The sequence below is a fragment of the Ailuropoda melanoleuca genome, chromosome 2, assembly GCF_002007445.2.
Source record: "Ailuropoda melanoleuca isolate Jingjing chromosome 2, ASM200744v2, whole genome shotgun sequence".
In the NCBI taxonomy this organism is placed as follows: Eukaryota; Metazoa; Chordata; class Mammalia; order Carnivora; family Ursidae; genus Ailuropoda; species Ailuropoda melanoleuca.
The window spans coordinates 180,789,962-180,816,033 of NC_048219.1; the positions used below are offsets into that span (position 1 = coordinate 180,789,962).

Genomic DNA, 26,072 nt, shown 5'->3' on the forward strand with positions numbered 1-26,072 from the left:
GTGTGGGAAGAAAAATGGTGGAATGAGAAGAGTTAATTATGTGGCTTGGGTCTCTTCCAGCTTATTCAGGCCTCTCGAGAGGATGGTAGGGGACCTGTTACAGTCTGTGTGCCAGGACAGGCCAGGGCTGGTACCCCTCACTCTGTGCCCCCACATTTCCTTTACCACTGGACTGTCTAGCGGGCAGTCCAGACATATTTGCCAGGCTTCCTTGGCTACATGTGCCAGAGTCATTATGCCTTGTGTGGAGGCCCAGTCTTGAGTTGTAGATGGATTACCATGCCCTGTGCAATGGTGTACCCAGGTGGCTAGGGTCCCTGCATGGGCATCACAGGTCCCCTCCGCTTCTGATTCCATTGATGTTCATCCAAGGAAACCTTTGCCACGGGCATCCACCTGGGTCATGGACAGAGGCTACGGGTCTCGTGTGATCTGCTACTATAATGTTCCTTCCCAGAGAGCCTGAGACTTGTTCATCCAGGCATTCCACTGCCAAGCGCCAGCCACACTGTCAGGAACCAAGGGAAAATGTAGCAAGGTGCATTTTGGGAGGGCTTTTCCAGAACAAGAACCACAGCTCACAACTTTGGCTGTTGAACAGCGAATGTTCTCTTTTCCGAGCATGGTTGTAAGCAATTTTCTTTGGGGCTACACAGCAGCAGCAGCCCAGTATGCCCCATGGCCCCCAACTTAGCTCATCTGCCCATGAACCAGGCCCAGGCTTTGTCAGGAACCTCAGTGTGGCGAGTCCCCCAAGAAATCTGAGGGGCTAGCCTAGACCATGCATCTGAATCAACACATCTCAGGGTTGACTAACCACTTAATGGCTGGTGGACGATGCCCCTGGATGTACCACTGCCCTGTAGAAAGGGATGCCTGTTAGGCCATACCCGCTTTGTTGGTGTTCTCATCTCTGACCCACCTCACAAGGGGGATACCAGGTACAGCCACGCTTTGCTGCGTCAGCCTCTCCGTGCATACCAGCTCTCGGTAGCAAGCCAGCAATGGCCTCTCACATGGGGTATTCTGGGAGCTGACGTCAGGTGAGGTCACGTCCAAGACCCTGGAGTGGCCACATCATTTTGCTGCAGAACTCAGTCTGCATGTCAGACATTGACCCGTGTAGCTCAGAGGGCTCATGAGGGTTGACCCATGTGGAAGGGCGATCTATACTGTTGGGTTGTTTGGGTTTTTTTTTTAAATACATTTATTTATTTGTTTGTTTGTTTGTTTATTTATTTATTTTAATGACCTCTACACCCAAGGCAGGGCTCGAACCCGTGACCCTGAGATCAAGCGTCGCAAGCTCTTTGGACTGAGCCAGCCAGGTGCCCCCGACTGTTTTCTTAAGCATTGTGTTTGTCTGTAGTAGTTCTTTGATCAAGACAGTGATCTTCCCTTCTACCCCTTCCCTCTCCCTGGAATCCTATATTATTTATTGATTATTGATAAGCCATGACTGAGCTGAGAGAAAAAGGTGGATTCCTGGTGGTCCACTCAACCCACTACCACTGTTCTAATCATGGCGTTTCCCCACTGGGAACATCCCTTACAGTGTAGAGAAGCATTAGATATACTTAACACAATACATTCAGTAGTATCCATGACAACCATTGGTGCGTGTATTGGCTCAAAAAGGCTCACCCACGGATCGTTAATTTTATGTGTCATCTTGGCTAGGTTATGGTATTTGGTGAAACACTAGATATTTCTGTGAAGGTATTTTATAGGTGTGATTAACATTTAAATCAGTACCCCTTGAGTAGAGCAGTTTATCCTCCATAATGTGGGTGGGCCTCATCAAATCAGTTGATGGCCTTAAGTGAAAAGACTGAATGTCCCCAGAAGAAGAAGGAACTCTGCCTCCAGCCTGCCTTCAGACTCAAGACTGCAACCTCACCTCCTGCTGGAATTTCCAGCCTTCTGGCCTGCCCTATAAATTTCAGACTTGCCAGCCCCACAACTGCATGAGCCAATTCCTTAAAATAAATCTCTCTATATATACGTACACCCCAGTGGTTCTGTTTCTCTAAAAAGGCCTGACTAATATGCCCACAAAATTATATCAGTCCGTTGTCCAGTCTGAGAGTCACTTCCAAATCCAGCTGAAGTGATTTCTCAGCTGTGCCCGTGGGTATTTCTCAGCATCACAATGACTAGTGCCCCGGAGTCCAAAAAGGCTGAAAAATTCTTACAACCTGGGTTGCCATCAAGTCCTGAACACATTTTAGCCAGTGAATGAATAAGAACCGTGGTCCTCCTTAGGGCAGGAGGGACTTGGGCCTCTACCCTAGTCCTGTTTGTTCTTGAAGGGTTAAGATCTGGGGAGGAGGGGTGGAGGCGCTGGATCAGCACTGCCCCAAACGGCATAGACCTCAGCAAGGGTGGCTTGATCCTCTTGGCCCTTGTCCTGTTTTTCCCACAGTAAGTGCCAATGGCAACTGGGGATTCTCCCCTGTTACAAACTGGGTCTTTCAGTTTGTAACCATCTCATGGCCTTGTAGCAAGAGAGAATTTCCTTTCTGGACAAACCCTCAGTCTTCATTTTGGCGTCACCCTGGCATAATAACCAGGTCCATATGGTCCTACACCCTGGATGCCTGTGTTCCTATGTTGTCCCCGTGTGTTAGTATGCGAGGGCCGCCATTACAAAGGACCACTAGCTGAGGAGCTTAAACAACAGAACTGTACTAAAGCCCCAAATCAAGGTGTTGGCAGGGTGGGCTCCTTCTGAGGGCTGTGCAGGGAGGATCTTTTCCAGGCCTCTTTTCTTGCCTGGCAGGAGACAGTCTTCATGTTCACCTGCCATTCTCCTTGTATGCATGTGCGTCTGCATCCACATTTCCTTTTCTTGGGACGCCAGTCATATTGGATTTGGGCCCACCCTTGTGTTCACTGGATTACTTCTTTATTCTATCTCAAAACAAGATCACGTTCTGAGGTACTGGGTGTTGGGACTTCAACATATGAATTTGTGGGGAGGGCATATTTCAATCTGTAACACCCCCTCCCCCTTAGCCCGAGGGGCATTGACCTTCCTCTGTGTCTAGGCTTCCATTCTGGGAAGTTTGTTGCCCAGAGATGAATCGTTTTCTAGAGTCTGTCTTTGGGGTGCAAGAGCAGATTTAACTGTTCTCTAAAGCCTGATGGTGCCCATTGAACAAACAGCTCAAACTAACCGTAAGTGACTCTCTGCTCGTCCAGGCACTCATGTTTTCCATTATAAATGCAGCTGAGGTTACAGAATCCCTAAGAGAAGTTACAGTTCCCTCTCTAGTCATGCCATATGGTTTATTATGGATGGAAGGACCCACTGCAACAAACCCTGATCGGTCTTCACCTGTCCTTCCTCCTTCAGCTAAGGTGCTTGTGCTCATGGCCAGGGTGTCTGAGAAGCATGGGGTCGGTCATTAGGTGACATGTTGATTTCCATTCCTTCTCATCTGGCAGAACTGGTGTGGCTTTCTCATCGGCTACCTGGTGCAACCAAACTTCCAGAGTCTGATTAGGCTTTTGCCCAAATCGTTCCCTAATTTCTCCTTTCCTGCTCATTATAAGAGGGGACTTCGTATGTCTCTGAGGAACTGACTGCCATTGATGAAAGGGCATCAGCCCCAGCCACATGTGCGATGGAAACAGTGTTGCTTTCCTTGGTGATACAGAAGGGGAAGGAACAACTGTGGAATGCTTTTTAAACATTTTATGGGCCCCTCTCCCCTTTTGCTCTAAAAACCAACACAACTAGCCAGGGCTCTCAGAGACCATTGTCATTGACCCTTGTCACCTTGTCGCTAAACATATCCACTGGGTCTGCTACTGCCTGCCAGGATCCTGTTGCAGACTTCACTAGCTGGCCTGTGGGGTCTCACTGTCTTTTTCCTAAAAGGATGCTGTGACCTCATCAGCTGGTGAGGAGGGTTTAAAAAACCCATGTAAGTCAATTTGTCAGGAGCAGTGGGGTGAAACCCTGGGTGCTGTGGTTCCTTTTTGCAGGGGCAACTTTTCTTTTTTTTTAAGATGTTATTTATTTATTTATTTATTTGACAGACAGAGAGAGAGCACAAGGAGAGGGAGCGGCAGCAGAGAGAGAGGGAGAAGCAGGCTCTCCCCTGAGCAACGACCCCACTCCCCTCCCCCGGGATCATGGCCTGAGCCAAAGGCAGACGCTTAACCAACGGAGCCAACCAGGCACCCCGCAGGTGCAACTTCTATATCAGGAATATACCGCTTTTTTTTAATAAAGATTTTTATTTATTTATTTGATGGAGAGAGACAGCCAGTGAGAGAGGGAACACAAGCAGGGGGAGTGGGAGAGGAAGAAGCAGGCTCCTAGAGGAGGAGCCTGATGTGGGTCTCAATCCCAGGACTCCGGGATCACGTCCTGAGCCGAAGGCAGATGCTTAACGACTGCGCCACCCAGGCCCCAGGAATATATCGCTTTTTAGTTGGTAAAAGACCACAGTTTTTCTTTGGCTGCCAGAGGGATTCCGTGTTGTCGCTCTACCAACATTGTTTCCAAAACTACTTGGCAAGCGGACTCTGAATCTTACCGGTCATTCCTACTGAGCCCTTCCACTTGCCAACCAACAAGACGTCATTATACAATGAAAAGTTGAGACATCAGAGGAATGTTCCTAACACTTTAGGAACACTGTCAGGGAGACGTCTCAATACCGGTTACACATTTTGCAAGTTTGTAGGAGGAATCATCTCGTGGACCTCTCATGGAATCCCTTTCCCTTTTGTTCTCTCTTGGCTGCCATTCTTGTCCCAAACCATCAGTCGCTTTTTACAGAAACACAGACCAAAGGGTTTCACTCAGGCACTTCAGTGGGCAGTGGCTGGAAGGTCGGGGGAGAAGGGGCAGCTCAGGGGGACAGCTCCAACAGAAGGGCAGCTTTGCAGTTAATTTCAATTTTCAGTGGCCTTATTTGAGAGAGAGAGAGCAAGAGCGAGCAGGAGGGGGTTGTGAAGGGAGAGGCAGAGGGAGAGAGCTCAAGCAGACTTCCAGCTGAGCGTGGACCCCACCCTGGGACTCCATCTCATGACCCTTGAGATCATGACCTGAGCCAAAATCACGAGTTGGAAGGCTAAATGACTGAGCCACCCAGGTGCTTCTTCAGTGGCCTTTTACTAACAGGCTGGATAGGATGTTGGGAAGACCCCTACTCCTCCGCCTTCTCTCTCCTACCCTGGCCCATGCCATCCGCCGGTGGGGGGGCCCTTCCCTGCCCAGAGCATGTGCTCCTAGATCATGGGTTCTACTTATCTCCAAAGCTGACCACGTGGTCCCACGTCTCTAACAGGGACTTTTTTTTTTTAAGATTTTATTTATTTATTTGACAGAGAGAGAGACAACCAGCGAGAGAGGGAACACAAGCAGGGGGAGTGGGAGAGGAAGAAGCAGTCTCCCAGTGGAGGAGCCCAATGTGGGGCTCGATCCCAGGACCCCGGGATCACGCCCTGAGCTGAAGGCAGATGCCCAACGACTGAGCCACCCAGGCGCCCCTCTAACAGGGACTTTACCGGCCCCATGTTGGGCACCAAATGTGTCCAGTTCACACATCAGATAAGGCAAGGCCAAGACGTAACTGATTTTTCTGGTAAAGATATAACAGGCCACGTTTAGATTTTGACAGTTCATTACTTACATGGGGAGTGAAAAGAATAAGCCAAAAATGCCAGCTCCCCAAGATCCTTGCCCCACACGTGCAAAAGGACAACCCCGAAACAAAAGGGGTACCCCACGGTGGAGATGCCCCTTCTAGATTGCAGCTGGGGGGGTTATATTTTGCAGCTCTTTCCTGAGGGGGCAGGGCAGAGAGCACGCACCTCATCGGAGCCCAGAGGAGAAGCTGCCTGTCTCCTGATGGCCTCCCAGGGGACATAGGGAGGCAAGTGCTGGGTGGTCTCGTGGTGGCTCCTGGTCAGCCTCCTGTCCTCTGGTGTCCCGGGAGGGTCACAGGGCATTCAGCCTCAAAGACTCAGGGAAGGCTGGGTTCCAGACTTTGTGTGCATGGATACATGCAAGGTCGGGAGGGTGCCATAGTGAAGCTGTCATCCAACAAAGTGACAAAGCCTGTTAGTGTTGGAGCTTGAACTGGAACAGAGTCTCCTGCCAGGAAGTCCCTGATCCCTGCACTGATCCTGCCGGCTATGGATGAGACAAAAACACATGACAGCAACGGGCACGTTTTGCCTGTAAAAATTACTCTTGTTTTTTGGGAAAAATCACATAAATATGAGTTATGTGCTAATTATTTATGACTACAGACCACCTGTAGGAGAAAATGTCATTTCGACGTGGCTGACATAATTTGCAGGATATTAAACAATATTCTGTACACACAAACACGTGTTTATTGTAGAAAAATCAGAAGATATAAAGATACAAAAAGAAGAAAATCCAAAGCTTCCATCATCCCCAAACCCTGCACAGGTCACAGTACCTTGTACACATAGGTGCTTGATAAATATTTGTGTAATGAATAATAAATGCACACCTGATCTTAGTGATAAGTAAGCATTATCCCTGTTTGCTTATCCCTGGTGAATAGATATCCAGACTTCTCCCAATGTGTCATCAACATATACATTTTTTTAAAAAATGAAAGCATATCATATACTCTCTTTTGTAACCTGCCCTTTATTAAAAATAAATATGGGGGTGCCTAGATGGCTTAGTTGGTTAAGTGACTGCCTTCGGGGGGCACCTGGGTGGCTCAGTTGTTAAGCGTCTGCCTTGGCTCAGGGTGTGATCCCGGCATTCTGGGATCAAGCCCCACATCAGGCTCCTCCGCTGGGAGCCTGCTTCTTCCTCTCCCACTCCNCTCCCCCTGCTTGTATTCCCTCTCTCGTTGGCTGTCTCTCTCTCTGTCAAATAAATAAATAAAATCTTTAAAAAAAAAAAGTGACTGCCTTCGGCTCAGGTCATGATCTCAGGGTCCTGTGATCGAGCGAGCCCCACGTCGGGCTCTCTGCTCAGTGGGGAGTCTGCTTCTCCCTCTCCCTGTGCCCCTTCTCCCTGCTCATGCTATCTCTCTCTCAAATAAATAAAAAATCTAAAAGTGAATAAATAAACAAATATGCATACCTTTCTCTATCAACAAANTGCCCCTTCTCCCTGCTCATGCTATCTCTCTCTCAAATAAATAAAAAATCTAAAAGTGAATAAATAAACAAACAAATATGCATACCTTTCTCTATCAACAAACACTTCTTTTTTTTTTTTTTAAAGATTTTATTTATTTATTCGACAGAGATAGAGACAGCCAGCGAGAGAGGGAACACAAGCAGGGGGAGTGGGAGAGGAAGAAGCAGGCTCATAGCAGAGGAGCCTGATGTGGGGCCTCGATCCCACAATGCCGGGATCACGCCCTGAGCCGAAGGCAGACGCTTAACCGCTGTGCCACCCAGGCGCCCCATCAACAAACACTTCTATAACAATTTTTAATGGCTGAATGGCGTTCTATCGTATGGCTTCATATGATACAAATTTGCTGGACCTTACCGTTATGTATTCAGATTTTTTTTATGAGTAAAGCTTTCCCAAATATATCTATCACTACATATCATGCCCGTCCTGAATTAGTTCTGCAGAATAAACCCCTAAAATGGAATTGTGTAAAAGATTCTGTTCAGGGGTTTGATATGTCTCGCCTGCCAAATTGTCCTTTCAGAAAGTTGTAAACACAGTAGTTTTGCACAACAGAGGGCATTCTCAGAGACTCTGCCCCTGTGTTCTCCCTGGAACAAATAAACAGACCCACAAATACCCCTTAAAGCTTGATCCTTTGTCCTGGGTTAGGAGCTGACCGCAGAAAGGAAAGTTGGTCTGGTTCTCTTTCCTCCTTGATCTACAAGAGAGAAAACCTTGGAGCTAAGGAAGAACCAACTCAACATCCCTTAGCCTTTTTCTGTTCTCTCTTTTCTGAGGGGCTATTTTTTGTGCATAGCAGGTTCTTGCTGAGGCTCTGGAGACTTTTTTTTTTTTTTAAGTAGGTTCCATACCCAGTGTGGAGCACAGCCTGGGGCCTGAATTCATGACCCTGAGATCAAGACCTGAGCTGAGATCCAGAGTCAGTCGCTTAACCAACTGAGCCACCCAAGCACCCCTGGAGGTTTTAAGTATCACAAACTTTTGGGCTTTTTGTTCTGTTTTGTTTTAGGGGGAAATCACATAATACAATTAATCATTTTAAAGTGTACAATTCAGTGACATTTAGATGTATTCTCAATATTATAAAACCACTACCTCGCCCTAATTTCAGTTTTCAACTTTTTCAATACCCCAGGTAAACACCCTGTCACCAATTAATCTCTCCTCATTCCTCTCTCCTACTGCCCCTCGATAATCATTAATCTGCTTTCTGTCTCTATGGATTTGCCTATCCAGATAAATCATATAAAAGGGATCCTACCGGTGGCTGGGTGGCTCAGTCGGTTAAGTGTCTGACTCTTGATCTCAGCTCAGGTCTTGAGCTCAGGATCGTGAGCTCAAGCCCTGCATTGGGCTCCATGCTGGTGTGGAACTTACTTTAAAAAAAAAAAAAAGGATCACCCAGTAAATGACCTTTTGTGTCTGACTTCTTTCACTTAGTACATGTTTTTAAGATTCATCCAAGTTGTAGCATGTATCATATTTTATTCCTTTTTATGACCAAATAATATTCCATTGTATGTGTAGACCACAATTTGCTTATCCACTCATCAACTGATGACATTTGGGTTGTTTCCACCTTTCAACTAGTATGAATAACGCTGCTATAAACATTCGCGTCCAGGTCGCCGTGTGGCATATGTTTTCATTTCTCTTGGGTATATACTTAGCAGTGGAATTGCTGGATCATATGGTAATTCAATGTTTAACTTTTTGGAGACCTGCCAAATGGTTTTCCATAGCATCTGCACCATTTTTACAATTCCCTTGTACAAGGGTTTCAATTTCTCCACATGCTCACCAAAAACTTGTTATTTTCTGTTTTTTTGGATTAAAGCCATCCTAGTGAGTGTGAAATGGTATCTTACTGTGGTGTTGATTTGCATTTCCTTAATGACTAATGCTGTTGAATGTCTTTTCATGTGCTTATTGACCATTTGTATGTCTTCTTTGGAGAAATGTCAAGTCCTTTGTCTATTTTAAAATTGAGCTGTCTTCTTATTGTTGAGTTTTTTAAGACTTCTTTGTACATTCTGGATTTTAAACTCTCATCAGACATATGATTTGCAAATATTTTCTCCCATTCTATTAATTGTCTTTTCACATTCTTGATAATACCTTTTGATGTGCAAATATTTTAAATTTTTATGAAGTCCTATTTATCGTTTGTTTTTCTTTTATTGCTCATGCTTTTGGTGTCAAATTGAAGAATCCGTTGCCAAATCCAAGGTCATGAAGATTTGCCTCTATGTTTTGTTCTAAGAGTTTTAAAAGTTTTAGCTCTTATATTTAGGTTGTTGACCCATTTTGAGTTAATTTTTGTATATAAAGTGAGGTAGGAGTCCAACTTCATTCTTTGGCACTTGGTTATTTAGTTGTTCCAGAATCATTTGTTGAGGAGACTGTTCTTTCTCTCTATTGAATGGTCTTGGCACTTTTTACAAAAATCCACTCACCATAGATGGTGGACTGTCAATTCTTTTTTTTTAAGATTATTTATTTATTTATTTGACAGAGAGAGACAGCCAGTGAGAGAGGGAACACAAGCAGGGGGAGTGGGAGAGGAAGAAGCAGGCTACTAGCAGAGGAGCCTGATGTGGGGCTTGATCCCGGAATGCCAGAATCACGCCCTGAGCCGAAGGCAGACGCTTAACGACTGTGCCACCCAGGCGCCCCTGGACTGTCAACTTATCTGTTGGTCTATATGTGTATTCTTATGCTACTACCACACTGTTTTGGTGATTGTAGTTTTGTAGTAAGTTTTAAAATTAGGAAGTGTAAATCTTCCAACTTTGTTTTTCTTTTTCAATATTTTTTTGGCTAGTCAGGGCCTTTTGCAGTTCCATGTGAATTTTAGGATTGATTTTTCCATTTCTACAGAAAAGGTCATTGGCATTTTGGTGAAGATTAGATTGCATCTGTAGACCTTGGGGAGTACCCCATCTTAACAATATTAAGTCTCCCTATCCATGAACATGGGATATCTTTCCATTTATTTAGTTCTTTAATTTCTTTCAGCAATGTTTTGTAGCTGTCAGTGTACAAGTGTTTCACTTCCTTGGCTAAATTTATTCCTAAGTGTTTTATTCTTTTGGTTGCTCTGTATTAATCTTCTCTGGCTGCTATAACAAAATATGACAGATAATTATAAGACACAAAAATATGGGTGTCTTAAACAATATAAATTTATTTTCTCACAGTTCTGGAGGCTGGAAGTCTGAGATCAGGGTGCCAGCATAGTTGGTTTCTGGTGACAGCTTTCTTTCTGGCTTATAGACAGCCACCTTTGCCCTGTGTCCTCACATGGCCTTTCTTGGTATCTATGTGCAGAGAGAGAGAGAGAGAGAGAGAGAGAATGCTCTCTGATGTGATGTCTCTTCTTATGAGGACACTAATCCTATTGGATCAGGGACTCACTCTTATTTAATCTTAATTACTTGTTTAATCTTACTTCCTTAGAGGCCCCATCTCTAAATACAGCCACGGGGGGGCCAAGGCTTCACCATATGAATTCCCCCAAACACAAATATTCAGTCTAGAGCAGATCCAATTCTAAATGGAATTATTTTCTTAATATCCTTTTCGGATTACTCTTCCAGGCTTTTACAACTAGTGGCCACTCCTTTGGAGCCACTGTTATCAGTTTCCCGTGAATCTCCTTCTCCACCTCCTTTCTGTCTGTCTTTGTTTCTGTCTGCAACCTGCGTTGTCTGCAACTTTTTTCCTCCACCTGATTCATTGACAACTGTTAAATATTAAGTGTCTAAAATGTGCCTAATGATATGTCAAGCAATATGGGAAGCAATAAAGAAGTATGACATGGTTCCCGCCCTCAAAGATTTTCAATCTAGTTGAGGAGACAAGACATAACTAGGGAGCAATTTATAAGCAACTCAACTGTGCGGTTCATGCACTAAGATGTAAACTCTCTAAGGGTAGGTGTTCCTGCTGTGCTCACAGTTGTATCCTCAGCCCCAAAATCAGTATAGGAGGAACAGGATATGAGCCAATAAATGAATGTTGAGTGAATTCATCACTCTCCCCCTTCAGAATCTCACTTGGTGGAAGCTACCCCTCCCATTCATCCTGGAAGATGATCCCTAGGGGACTGTGTTCTGCAAAGTGGCACTTGGACAGGATCTGTCTGAGAACCCTGGGGCTCTCTAACTGGCTCAGGTTACAGCCCAATGGTAGGTTCACAGACACAGCACACTCTTCAGCAAGTATTCTGGTGTCTTTCTAAAATAAGTTCTTACATAAATAGATCCTAGTTAAGTTCCACTGAGTAAGCTGAGAAGAGGAATATGAAGGAAGAGGGAAGAAAGCATGGCCTATGCAAAGGGGGAAATGTCTCAGAAACCTGCAAACCGACAGCAAGGAAGAGGTGCCAGAGGCTTTGGATTCCAGGGAAGAAGCCAGTCCTCAAGTAAATGGTTATTGCTCTGGTGTCTTAAAACATGAGTTTTTGTTTGTTTGTTTGTTTTTGTTTTTGTTTTTTTGTTTTGTTTTGTTTTTTGTTTTTCCTGATTCCAAGATCATGGTAGAAAATCTGAAAAACAAATTGCAATATAAAGAAGAAAGGAACCTATCTATAAACCATGACTGAGAGATAACCACTCTTTGCATTTTTATAAAACTGTTGCATGTAATTGTATTTGAACTTAACACAAGGAAAAGAAACCAAATTTCAGATAAGTATTTTTTCAAATGAGGTATTGTTTCTTAAGAAGTGTCCTCTAAAATTAAAAAATTAGGGTTGTATTAAAAGGTTGGGGTTACAAAACAAAATAACAACAAACAAACAAACCAACAACAACAACAAAAATGTTGGGGTCATTGTGGAGGTTCTCAACCCACGTGATTTTTCCCCTCTGGGGACATTTTGGCAATGTCTGCAGATGTTTTGGATTGTTACAACTTGGAGGGCAGGGAGATGCTCATGGGTAAAGGCCAAGGGTACTGCTAAACGTCCTACAATGCACAGGATGGTCCACCACAACGAAGAGTCATCCAGCCCCAAGGTCAGTAGGGCAGTGAGGAACCCTGATTTATTGCAGAGTTATGTTGGTTTTAAATAGTACATATTTTTAAAGGGCCTAAGTTTGCTTCTAGTTAGTAGGACATAGTTTTCTCAGGGATCAATAGAGTAAGTGGTTGAGAGCATGACCTCCATCTAGGTGGTCTGAGTTTGAGTCCTGACCCTTCTACTTCCCAGTAATGTGACCTTGGGCAACCTCCTTGGGCCTAAGTTCCCTCATCTACAAAAATTGTGGTAATGTTACACTCTCTTCATACCGCTGTAGTGAGGACTGAATTTCTAAAATAAGTGAAGTCCTTGGAGCAGTATCTGGTTTATGCTAAGCTCCATGGAAATATTTACTATTATTATCATTATTATTATGTGATTAATATCTTAAATAAACCAACTGGAAACACAGACTAAAATTTATGTTTAGGATAATTCTCCTATGGGGCGCCTGGGTGGCTCAGTCGTTAAGCGTCTGCCTTCATCTCAGGGTGTGATCCCGGCGTTATGGGATCGAGCCTCACATTAGGCTCCTCCGCTGGGAGCCTGCTTCTTCCTCTCCTGCTCCCCCTGCCTGTGTTCCCTCTCTCACTGGCTGTCTCTCTCTCTCTCTCTCAAATAAACAAATAAAATCTTTAAAAAAAAGGAAAAAAGGGTTATTCTCCTAAGGAATTCAGTACAGAAAAACAGACATATAAGTACTTTCAACTTTTTTTTTTTTTTTAGAGACTGAGAGAGGGGGAGCTCAGAGGGAGAGGTTGAGAAAGAATCCCAAGCAAGCTCCATGCCCATTGTGAAGCCCAACATGAGGCTTCATCCCACAACCCTGAGATCATGACCTGAGCCAAAATCAAGAATTGGAACTTAACTGACTGGGCCACCCATATAAGTACTTTTTAAAAATGGAATCTTTACAAGAAATAAAGCGATAGCTCACTTATAAATCTAAGGAGTATATACATGAATTGAGAGGTTTGCCAAGGCTTTCCTGCTTTCTGGAATTACCTGCGCAATGGCAGGTGACTCATAGTTTCACAAGGCACTTCTTTTTTTCCCTGTAGATTTAAAACATTTGAATTCATTCTCATAGTTCAAAACTCAAAACAATATGACAAGATATACATCGTGCAGTCTTGCCTCCCACTGCCATCCCGTCCACCTGCCCATAGGCAGTCACTTTAATTTAGTTTCTGATGTATCAACCCAGTGTTTCTTTATAAAAGCAAATGCAAATGCTCAATATTCTTATTTGGTCCCCCTTTCTTAGAAGCTATCATACTTTTCCATTTAACAATCTATCTCGGTTATCTATCTATCTTTCTACATTACAATCCATCTTTCCATATTACTACACAAGGAGCTGCTTCATCCTCTTGTAAGGTGACATAGTATTCCATTCTGTAGACATCCCATACTCTGTTTATAACTGTATTTGTAGTTTTTCGTAAATATTAGCAAATTGCCCTCCATGTAGGTTTGTGTCATTTTAGACTCCCACCGGCAATGTAGGAATAGGACCCTTTCCCTCCAAGAATCGCTGTAGTTTCCAGACAATCATCTGTTCAAAACCAGACCACATTGGCAGGTGTTACTGGACGTAGAAGTGGGAAACAAAACTAAAAAGATGTTGGGGGTTTGTCAAGGCTGTTTTCCTAGGACCTGACAGAGTCAGCTGTTAGTTCAGCGTGGATTCTGGGCAACTGGGTAATGTATTGAGTGCAGTCAGGTCACATTGGTCCTGGAAGAATCTGGTTTTTAATGTCAATAGTAAAACCCAGGAAGCTTGCTGTTTTTCTGGACCAGAAGTTGGGTGACGTTTCCTTCTCTGATTTGAATGAAAGATCTCTTCTCTATAATTTTAACCGATCTTTTACAGAAACTCTTTGGTCTAATTTCTGTATAGGAGCCTCTTAACATCTTTTCAGTAACAGATTATAAAAGATGAAGTACCTGGGAAACCACCATGTTTCATATTCTCTAAGTTCGTAGGTGTAACTTAGCCAGTAAATTTAGCCTCAGTATTTGTGGATTCTTAAGTTTTACCCCCCAAACCCAAAATATATTTATTTCTCCCCTCATTTTCAGAAACTATAAAAACATTATACTGATGTCAATTTCATAGATGCTATGGGTATCAACTGTCAAGTGCTTTAGAAATTCTAAGATAAAATATTTGAGAATTATAATACTTAACACAGCTAATACATTTTTTTTATTTAAAAAAATTTCATACCAGGGTACCTGGGTGACATAGTCAGTTAAGTGTCTGACTCTGGGTTTTGGCTCAGGTCATGATCTCAGGGTCCTGGGGTTGAGCCCCTCATCAGGCTCTGAGCCCAGCATGGAGTCTGCTTGAGACTCTCTCTCTCTCTTCCTTCCTCTGCCTCTCCTGTTTGTACTGTCTCTCTCTCTCTCTAAAAAATAAATAAATAAAATCTTTTAAATAAATAAATAAATAAAACTCATACCACATAGTGTACTTCATATTTGAATCTTGACTTTCTCATTCAGCTTCTTGTTTTTCCTGGAGTTTTATTGTGTTTCTTTTTTCTTATTGATTATATGAGATATTTATCTTTATCTCATTGACAGCAAGCTGCATTAGATTTAAATGCTTCTATGAAGGGGCCGTAGGCATTCTACAATACCTCACTAAAGGGTTCAATTTCTCTAAAACCTCAGACCCCAAATATCTATACCTCAAAACAGACCCCAGTTTGCCACATAATCCCATTTTTCTAAAATTTCATCTCTCCAAGGACTTCAACTTCCCCAGTTCTGCCAGATGCTCATTTTTCTCAGTATTCTAAACTCCTGTGTGCCCATTTTTTTCAGTGTTCTCCTTTAAGAACCACAGGCCATCCTAATGCCTACCTCCTGTACAATACGCTTTTGCCCAGCCCACTTACTCTGGTGTGACTATCAGATATTCCCCGATCCCATCACCTCTCTAGTAAATGCCTGCCTGGATAGGCCATGGTTATTCAGCTTTGGTTGAACCCCACAGGTGCTGAACAAGGCCAAGTATGGTCCAATGTGGTTAACCCGCGCAGGGCCTCAGACCCATGTGAACCTGGCCAGTGCCCCCCTCCTGGAGCAAGTGATGCGGCAAGAGGGCAAGTACCCGGTACGGAACGACATGGACCTATGGAAGGAGCACCGGGACCAGCAGGGCCTGTCCTATGGGCTCTTCACCACGTGAGCTGGGGCCTGAAGGGACTGTTACAAGGCCACAGAGGGCCAGGCCCAAGGACAGTGGTATTGGGAAGCCAGTGGATAATGGGCAGAGTGGTCTCTCTGCATTCTCTGAGCCTGATAATCAGTCTAGAAAGCAGTGGTTGGGATTGGCTGAAGCCCAGGGACCATTCGTTATCTTTCCCGTTAATATATGATAATCAGTCTAGAAAGCAGTGGTTGGGATTGGCTGAAGCCCAGGGACCATTCGTTATCTTTCCCGTTAATATATTGTATAACTTTGGACAAAGGAATACTTCCTCCTTCCTTGGCCTTATGTTTCTCATATGTAAAATGGGAAGTTTGGAGCAGAATATCTCCAAACTATCTCTAGGACTTTTCCAGCTCCATTATTCTACATTACGGTTGAAAATATACCAACTTGAATCATAATAGGACATATCTGTTTATAGTTGAAAAAACATCACCATAATAGTTAGGAAGGCTGAATTTAACTTTAAAAATATTTCCCAAATTATGTATTATAGGTTTGTTGTTGGATATAACTTTCAAGGTTGCTTTCCATACACAGAGACAGATGTAGGCTTCAGCCTTGAAGTTACACCCAGAAAAGTTAAGATTATTTTGGCAGCGACAAATTCAAGCATGGGCAGAATGTGTTATATACGCATATGCTGATTGAGGTAAACCATTGAGAATCATTGGTAATGAACCATTCCCAATGCTACAGGTTGTAACTGGGTATATTACAGGGTTTTTAAAAAATTGTTTTTTATTTTAATTCCAGTATAGTTAACATACATTGTCATTTTAGTTTCAGATGTACACTATAGTGATTCAGTAATTCTATACGTTACTCAGTGCTCATCAGGATAAGTGTGCTCTCACTCCCCATCACCTCTTTCACCCTAATACGGGTTTCTTTTTGCTGTAGTATGTTAACAGAGCTCCAAAAAATAATGAAAGACTTTTATTTTCCCTAGTTGCTTGACATCTCATGCTTTCATCATTTCTTAAGGGATTAAAGTTAATCCCGGCAGTGGTTATAGTAGCCTCACCAATGGTAATAGCTAAGCAGGTCTTTATAACATGCCAGGTATCAGGCTAGTCTCTGTACATTTATTATTTCCTTTTATTCTCACAACAAGCCTGTGAAGTAGATGGTGTGATTATCCCCATTTGTAGGTGGAGAAACTTAAGCCTCGAGAGGTTTTTGCATCACCTACCAGTAGTGAGTGGTGGAATCGATCTCTCTAATTCTAGAATTTAGGAACTTAATGCTTTGATACTTTTGGAAAGAAAGCAAACCGGATGGAGGGTGCATTTCATCTGTCTTTGATGCCTGTATGTTCATTCTCCCATCGCATGTTTGTTTCTTTTTTGTGGTTCCTTCACAGGTGAACAGTTTCAGAACTGCAACAATTAATGAGCCCNTTGCCACATAATCCCATTTTTCTAAAATTTCATCTCTCCAAGGACTTCAACTTCCCCAGTTCTGCCAGATGCTCATTTTTCTCAGTATTCTAAACTCCTGTGTGCCCATTTTTTTCAGTGTTCTCCTTTAAGAACCACAGGCCATCCTAATGCCTACCTCCTGTACAATACGCTTTTGCCCAGCCCACTTACTCTGGTGTGACTATCAGATATTCCCCGATCCCATCACCTCTCTAGTAAATGCCTGCCTGGATAGGCCATGGTTATTCAGCTTTGGTTGAACCCCACAGGTGCTGAACAAGGCCAAGTATGGTCCAATGTGGTTAACCCGCGCAGGGCCTCAGACCCATGTGAACCTGGCCAGTGCCCCCCTCCTGGAGCAAGTGATGCGGCAAGAGGGCAAGTACCCGGTACGGAACGACATGGACCTATGGAAGGAGCACCGGGACCAGCAGGGCCTGTCCTATGGGCTCTTCACCACGTGAGCTGGGGCCTGAAGGGACTGTTACAAGGCCACAGAGGGCCAGGCCCAAGGACAGTGGTATTGGGAAGCCAGTGGATAATGGGCAGAGTGGTCTCTCTGCATTCTCTGAGCCTGATAATCAGTCTAGAAAGCAGTGGTTGGGATTGGCTGAAGCCCAGGGACCATTCGTTATCTTTCCCGTTAATATATGATAATCAGTCTAGAAAGCAGTGGTTGGGATTGGCTGAAGCCCAGGGACCATTCGTTATCTTTCCCGTTAATATATTGTATAACTTTGGACAAAGGAATACTTCCTCCTTCCTTGGCCTTATGTTTCTCATATGTAAAATGGGAAGTTTGGAGCAGAATATCTCCAAACTATCTCTAGGACTTTTCCAGCTCCATTATTCTACATTACGGTTGAAAATATACCAACTTGAATCATAATAGGACATATCTGTTTATAGTTGAAAAAACATCACCATAATAGTTAGGAAGGCTGAATTTAACTTTAAAAATATTTCCCAAATTATGTATTATAGGTTTGTTGTTGGATATAACTTTCAAGGTTGCTTTCCATACACAGAGACAGATGTAGGCTTCAGCCTTGAAGTTACACCCAGAAAAGTTAAGATTATTTTGGCAGCGACAAATTCAAGCATGGGCAGAATGTGTTATATACGCATATGCTGATTGAGGTAAACCATTGAGAATCATTGGTAATGAACCATTCCCAATGCTACAGGTTGTAACTGGGTATATTACAGGGTTTTTAAAAAATTGTTTTTTATTTTAATTCCAGTATAGTTAACATACATTGTCATTTTAGTTTCAGATGTACACTATAGTGATTCAGTAATTCTATACGTTACTCAGTGCTCATCAGGATAAGTGTGCTCTCACTCCCCATCACCTCTTTCACCCTAATACGGGTTTCTTTTTGCTGTAGTATGTTAACAGAGCTCCAAAAAATAATGAAAGACTTTTATTTTCCCTAGTTGCTTGACATCTCATGCTTTCATCATTTCTTAAGGGATTAAAGTTAATCCCGGCAGTGGTTATAGTAGCCTCACCAATGGTAATAGCTAAGCAGGTCTTTATAACATGCCAGGTATCAGGCTAGTCTCTGTACATTTATTATTTCCTTTTATTCTCACAACAAGCCTGTGAAGTAGATGGTGTGATTATCCCCATTTGTAGGTGGAGAAACTTAAGCCTCGAGAGGTTTTTGCATCACCTACCAGTAGTGAGTGGTGGAATCGATCTCTCTAATTCTAGAATTTAGGAACTTAATGCTTTGATACTTTTGGAAAGAAAGCAAACCGGATGGAGGGTGCATTTCATCTGTCTTTGATGCCTGTATGTTCATTCTCCCATCGCATGTTTGTTTCTTTTTTGTGGTTCCTTCACAGGTGAACAGTTTCAGAACTGCAACAATTAATGAGCCCAAAGTTATGGGAAAAGAATCGAGTGTCTGTCCTTCCAGAGCTCATTAACATGATGTCTGGCCCCGAGGGCAAGATTTGGGTCTTAGGTTTTCACCAGGTCAGGCCACCACTAGGGTTGATGGCTCAAGATTTAGAATTGGAGCTAACATTATGTATACCCCTATTTATCTATTTATAGTTTTTCACTCTACAGTCAGTTTCCTAATTATATTATACCCTATATATGTATTTTAAAGGTATTTTGCTAACCAATGATAAATTCTTTTTGTTTTTATATATATATAATATATACATATATATGTTTTACTCTCATTTTTTAAAAGCTTTTATTTATTTGTCAGACAGAGAGAGAGATTGAGCACAAGCAGGGACAGCGGAAGGCACAGAGAGACGCAGGCTCCTAGCTGAGCAAAGAGCCTGATGCGGGACTCGATCTCGGGACCCTGGAATCATGACCTGAACCGAAAACAGATGCTTAACCAACTGAGCTACCCAGATGTCCCTTTAAATCTCATTTTATGAAGCATTGTTTTCCCAGGAAATAATTTAACAACCACAGAAATGTTCTCATTTAAGTTCTGCAAATCTTCTTGCTACTATTGGGAGAATGTTTTACTCTTGGAGAAGCACCTGCAACCTGAAGTTCCAGTAAATGAGTCTATTCTGGTTTTCCGTCCTTTTTCAGCAGCACTGTCATTTGACCTTTTTGCAGCTTTCCCCAACACAATAAAGAAAACTCCTGAAGTTTGAGGTTCATTTAAATAAATAATTTTCTAAATTAAAAAAACCCCTATTCTTGCTGTAAGCCTTTTTAATATCTTTCTTTTTATTTATTTATTTATTTATTTATTTATTTATTTATTTAAAAAGATTTCATTTATTTATTCGACAGAGATAGAGACAGCTAGCGAGAGAGGGAACACAAGCAGGGGGAGGGGGAGAGGAAGAAGCAGGCCCACAGCGGAGGAGCCTGATGTGGGGCTTGATCCCAGAATGCCGGGATCACGCCCTGAGCCGAAGGCAGACGCTTAACTGCTGTGGCCACCCAGGCTCCCCCTAATATCTTTCTTTTTAAAATACTGTATTGGTTTTTACAATTCGAAAGTAATGCTTGTTGTAAAAAGCCCAATAATAAAATATTGTCGTCCTGCCGCCCACTCCCATCCCATCCTTCTAAGTAATCCTGACAATTTGGTGGGTATTCTTCCCACTTTATGTGGAAACATGCAACTGTATATATGGGTCTATAGGGTTTCCTTTCTTCTTCTTAAAATTGGGCCACGTTGTACTTACTACTCTGCAACTAGCTTTAGAAAAATTGACCTGTGCCCAGCTTGCTTAGGAAAGGTAACAGGTTTGGGGAACAGATGTGGGTGGGGACAGCCCCCAGACCTGACGTCCCTCCCCCCACCCCCCGTGGGAAGCATGTTCCCACCCTCGCAAGCATCCCTGTCTAACCAGGGTGGTGACCCAACCCCAACTGGGTGACTGTAGCAAGACGACCTGGAGCATCAGCCTGGTGGGTCTCCCTGTCCCTTTGGCTCACTGAGCCAGGTAGAGCATGAAGGTCCAGAATCTGAGCTTCCCAGGAACCCTAACTTGCTCCTCCCTTATTCCTCATCGTCCATGCAGAAGGACCATCACACCTCCTCCTGATTTCATGTACAGAAGATTCTGGAGTTGTGTCATCCTAAGATAATCATGGTCAACATTCGTTAAGCATTCACCATGTGCCAGGCTCTGATCTAAGCACTATAATCACCCGAACAACCCTACTAAGATAGGCACGCTTATTATTCCCATTTTACGGAAGGGGAAACTGAGGCACAGAGGAGTTAAGTCTCCTGCCTAAGGTCACTCAGCCAGTAATCATCAGACCTGTCATTTGGCCCTAGGTAGTCTGGCTCCAGAGGCCCACCTTGACTCCTTCCACGATGCTCTGGTGAGACTCTGAAGTTTTGTGATTTGAAGCTTCTGTTCTTTGATGTTCAGTGATTCTATAATTCTACATCTAGGAGTCTGAGATTTTCCTAGACTCTGGAGGGGTCTCAGGGCAGGGGGCCGATTCCATCTAATCTAAGCTCCATCGCGACTTACCAGTGTGCGGTCCCTCCGTCCCCCGCAGGGAAGGACAGCATTGGTACGAGCTGCGCCGTACTCTGAACCAGAGGATGCTGAAGCCGAGCGAGGCCGCGCTTTACACCGATGCTGTGAACGAGGTGATCGACGACTTCCTGGCCCACCTGACCCGGCTGTTGGCAGAGAGTGCCTCGGGGGACCAGGTGTCGGACATGGCTCGCCAGTTCTACTACTTTGCTTTGGAAGGTACCCTTGTGGGGAGAAGGGCTGGGGGGGGGCGGGGGTCAGAGGCAGGTTGTGCTCCCCGCCCTCCTCAAGCCCCCTGGACTCTGGGCGCCAGGACACGGCCTCCTGTGACGGGCTCTGTGCCCTGCCAGCAATCTGCTACATCCTGTTTGAGAAACGGATCGGCTGCCTGGAGCGCCCCATCCCCCAGGACACGGTGGCCTTCATCAGATCTGTCGGGCTCATGTTCCAGAACTCAGTCTATGTCACCTTCCTTCCCAAGTGGACCCGTTCCCTGCTGCCTTTCTGGAAGCGCTATCTGGATGGCTGGAACACCATCTTCTCTTTTGGTGAGGAGGCCAGGGAAGGAAGTGGTGGGTGTGGAGGTGGGGCTGGGGGAGTGGGTTCCAGGGTCTTTGCCATCAGCAGTCTCTCCCAGGACCTTCTTCCTCATGCTACCAGCTGTCAGAGTGGCTCTTGGTCCTTGGAGATCATGCCTTTTGACCTTGTCTTCCTTTGTTCTCCATTTTCCCTGTAGGGAAGAAGCTGATTGATCAGAAGCTCAAGGAGATAGAGACCCAGCTGCAGACAAGGGGGCCAGATGAAGTCCAGATATCTGGCTACCTGCACTTCCTGCTGACCAGAGGACAGCTCAGTACTCGTGAGGCTATGGGCAGCCTGCCTGAGCTGCTCCTGGCGGGCGTAGACACGGTGCGTGAGGGGGGCCAGCCAGGAGACCAGGGGCTATCCTGAACCAATTGCCCATTACCCTCACCTGAGCCTGACCTTCGTTCCTCTAGGTACCTGCTTCTCTTTCTGTATTCTAGATATAGAGCTAGAAGGAAAACGGGGGGGGGGGTCATTCAACCTGGCAGAGGTGGGCAGGGAATGGTCCTTTTGTAAGAGGGAACCCATTGCTTCCTGGAGCCTCTCTCGGCCAGTTCAAAGTTTCGTCTCACATCTATTTAAGGTGTAACTTAAGTGGAGAGCTTGATCACAAGCATCTTCCTCGTCGAATTCTTTGTGTTCCTTTTGTCGCATGGGGTGTCTCTCTGTTCAGATCTCCTTGTTGTAAGAGTGCAATTCTCCGTCTCATGGGTCCTCATCCTGCTGTGGAGTCACGCTCAGCATGGAGAGGCCCCAGGAGCCCCTGTGTCGATTTCTGCCATGCTCGTGGCAAATTCATTGTTCGGTGCACGCCCGCTCACTCACCCTTCCACTACCTTGCTAGCCTTTTGCCTAGAAATCCCTCCTCACTTCATCTCTCCCTCTGCCTTCCAGACATCCAACACGATGACCTGGGCACTGTACCATCTCTCAAAGAACCCAGAGATCCAGGCTGCTTTGCATAAGGAAGTGGTGGGTGTGGTGCCAGCCGGGCAGGTGCCCCAGTACAAGGACTTTGCCCACATGCCCCTGCTCAAAGCGGTGCTTAAGGAGACCCTGCGGTAGGTAGAGGTTCCCGGGAGCACAGGGGCTGTGCATAGGAGGACTCAGGGACAGGAGTCAGAAATGGGGGCTGGTGGGCTGGAGCTAGGGCCAGGGGTGAGACGGGAAGAAGGACCTGGGAGACCAGAGGCAAACCTGCACCTTCTTTTCCCTGCAGCCTCTACCCTGTGGTCCCCATAAACTCCCGGGTCATCACGGAAAAGGAAATCGAAGTCAATGGCTTCCTCTTCCCCAAGAACGTGAGTGGGGCTGAAGAGCTGGGATTCCCAGGGCTGCCCTGTCGCCCTAAGCTGATGTGCTGCCTGTTCTTGCTCGGCAGACCCAGTTTGTGTTCTGCCACTATGTGGTATCCCGTGACCCTGACATCTTCCCTGAGCCAGAGAGCTTCCAGCCTTACCGCTGGCTGAGGAAGAGCCAGCCTGCTGCCCTTGGGGTCCAGCATCCATTTGGCTCTGTGCCCTTTGGCTATGGGGTCCGGGCTTGCCTGGGCCGCAGGATTGCAGAGCTGGAGATGCAGCTGCTGCTGTCACGGGTGAGTGGGGTGAGGCTGGAGGGCCATGTGGGGCCAGGAGGGGCTGGTGGAGACCAGGGGGAGGAGTGCAAGGGCCGCACCGGGAGGAAGCACGTGAAGGAGGGCAGGGGATAAAGATCGCAGATTCTAACGCCCTGTGTGTGTGCCCTCCCAGCTGATTCAGCAGTATGAGGTGGTCCTGGCCCCCGAAACAGGGGAGGTGAGGAGCATGGCCCGCATTGTCTTGGTTCCCAATAAGAAGGTGAGCCTGCACTTCCGGCAGAGGCAGTGCTGAGCTGGGCCCGAGCCTCCCGGGAGCAGCCCCCTGCTCTCTCCCTGGCGCAGTCATTCCCAGCCACCGCTGTCTCTCAGACCAGAAGCGGGAGAAGGTGGCTGCCGGACACCAGAGGTCGAAGAAACGCAGTGCGCTTTCTGTAGAACCCTGAGCTTTTGCCACTTTTATCATTCTGAATGCGTCCCTCTCAGATAAAGGGCCACCCCCATGTCACATTGCTGTCCTTGGAGAAAATACAGAATAAAGGGACTTCTATTGATAATTGGAGGCCTTTGTCATTCTCTTTGATGACCCAGCATTTGAACCCCTTGTTGTGTCTGGGGAACAGCCTCTCCCCACTTAGGGATCTTGTGGGAGGCAGAGCCCCCTCCCACCATGGAAAGTGAGCACACCTCTGCTTTCCTGGACCTCACAGAGAGGCCTTCACTTCCTCTGGTGCTGGCTGAAACCCAGCCTGAGGGCACAACAATCCTCCGGGCCCCAAGGGGGGCGCCCTCTTTTGAACAGAAAGTGCTTTGACAGAGGCAGGGAAATGCTGCAAAAATGGATGGAGCCCTTCTTGGCTGACCCTGCAGGAATGGCTCCCGGGGCACCCATCGGCCTGGGAACCACCAGGTTGGCCGCCCTCGGGAGCAGGACCAGGAGCGTTGGGAGGCTATCGCCACAGCTGCGGGCCCCAGTGTGCCTCTGGGTCTCCCTGGTGAAGAAAAGCGTCCTCCCTGTCCCGACTCCTGGCCCACGACTGCCCCCACCCCCCACGGCGAAGGCAACGGTGACAGTGACAGTGACAGCAGGAGCAGCAGAAACATGGCCTCTGTCCTGCTACCACCTTCCACACATCTCACCTACAGCCCAGAGGTGGAACCCAGGGCCCGCCTGGAGCTCCAGCTGCAGGGCAGTATGGGGATTGTAGTTTTTAGCTTTCCAGCCTCTTCAGCCCAGAAAGCTGCCTACCAGAAGGAAAGCGTGGAGACTGAGTGTTCCACGGGTTTGAGGAGGCAATGAGTCCCAGCCTCACAGAGCCCCAGCCCCAGTGGTAAATTTCTGCTGGGTCATTGAAAACTAAAGTCGCATTTCTTATGTTAGTGAGATTAAAAAAAAATTATGTCATTGCCCTTATTAAAACCATTAAAATCCTTCAGCGGCTTCCCTCAGCCCTGAAGCAAACCCCAAAGTCCTTACTCTGGCTTGGAAGACTCCGGCACCCTGCTCTTCACCCTCACTCCCTGCCCAGACACTCTTTCCACAGCCTAACCCCAATTTCTTGTATTGCCCTGAGCACATTCCACTCTTTCTGGCCTCAATACTTTGTTCTTAATGCCCCCTCTCCTTGGAACACTCTCTTCGCCAACTGTGATGTCATCCCAGAGAACTTGCTCTTCCTTAGGGCTCAGCTCAAATGTCACTGCCTTTGAATAAGCCTCCCCTGACCTCTCTGGGGGAGCACAAGCACTTCCTTTGTGCTCCCTGCGCCCCCCCCCACAAAGTTACAGAACTGAGCGCTCAGCCTGTTCACCTTGTTGGAGACCCCAATGTCTCCCCAACCAGCTGGGCACCCCCTGCAGGGCGGAAATCAAGCTCCTTTCAGTTTGGATCCCAGTGACCAAACTCTGTCTAGCCCCTAGGTGGTGATTAATAAATGGTTGTTGAGTGAGAAGAGGCTGGAATAGTAGGCAGGGTAAGGAAGAAGAGGGGACGGTGCNCACCCTCACTCCCTGCCCAGACACTCTTTCCACAGCCTAACCCCAATTTCTTGTATTGCCCTGAGCACATTCCACTCTTTCTGGCCTCAATACTTTGTTCTTAATGCCCCCTCTCCTTGGAACACTCTCTTCGCCAACTGTGATGTCATCCCAGAGAACTTGCTCTTCCTTAGGGCTCAGCTCAAATGTCACTGCCTTTGAATAAGCCTCCCCTGACCTCTCTGGGGGAGCACAAGCACTTCCTTTGTGCTCCCTGCGCCCCCCCCCACAAAGTTACAGAACTGAGCGCTCAGCCTGTTCACCTTGTTGGAGACCCCAATGTCTCCCCAACCAGCTGGGCACCCCCTGCAGGGCGGAAATCAAGCTCCTTTCAGTTTGGATCCCAGTGACCAAACTCTGTCTAGCCCCTAGGTGGTGATTAATAAATGGTTGTTGAGTGAGAAGAGGCTGGAATAGTAGGCAGGGTAAGGAAGAAGAGGGGACGGTGCAGAGCTTTTCCTACTGAATATGGAAATCTGGAGAGAATCGGGAGGATTTCCTGATTGTAAGGGCTTAGCTCTTGACCCCACCTGTGCTGGGATTCACCTGTGAGAGCACCTGACACATGCAGAGCACGGGGCCCGGGCTCAGAGGGTGCGGGGATTTCTGTAGCAAAGTCAACCAGAGCCACTTCCGCCTTCCCAATGTGCTGCTCCTTTGGATCCCAGGGGTCCGTGGTATCAGGGACCCTGTGCTGCCCACATAAGTCACAGGGAAGCGATGTCACAGCCAGGCTCCCTGATTATCCACCCTGACCTGACTCTGTAAGGAAAGAACAATCATTGCAATGATTAGGATCATTGCAGACGACCAGGTGTTAATTCAGCACAACAGATACACCTTTGACTAAAAAGAATGTGCATCTGGAGCAGATAATGCTAAGTGAAATAAGTCAAGCAGAGAAAGACAATTATCATATGATTTCTCTCATCTATGGAACATAAGAACTAGGATGATCGGTAGGGGAAGAAAGGGATAAAGAAAAGGGGGGTAATCAGAAGGGGGAATGAAACATGAGAGACTATGGACTATGAGAAACAAACTGA

The 26,072-nt window shown here is 45.8% G+C and overlaps 1 protein-coding gene across 3 annotated transcripts in view; it reads left to right on the top strand.

Annotated features, from left to right (window-relative positions):
- Positions 1-23,551, top strand: part of LOC100480153 (sterol 26-hydroxylase, mitochondrial) — a 36,965-nt gene extending 13,414 nt beyond the window's left edge. For 2 of the 3 annotated variants that reach the window (XM_034655188.1, XM_034655186.1), the window contains 8 exons: positions 15,193-15,383; positions 20,851-21,050; positions 21,182-21,379; positions 21,568-21,740; positions 22,311-22,477; positions 22,636-22,717; positions 22,798-23,010; positions 23,165-23,551. In XM_034655188.1, coding sequence (XP_034511079.1) covers positions 15,193-15,383; positions 20,851-21,050; positions 21,182-21,379; positions 21,568-21,740; positions 22,311-22,477; positions 22,636-22,717; positions 22,798-23,010; positions 23,165-23,284 — 1,344 coding nt within the window. In that variant the 3' untranslated portion in view covers positions 23,285-23,551. Of the gene's footprint in view, positions 1-15,192; positions 15,384-16,888; positions 17,296-20,850; positions 21,051-21,181; positions 21,380-21,567; positions 21,741-22,310; positions 22,478-22,635; positions 22,718-22,797; positions 23,011-23,164 lie in introns of those variants that run through there. The other variant, XM_034655189.1, reaches the window with a different exon arrangement.
- Positions 23,552-26,072: the final 2,521 nt, after the last annotated feature.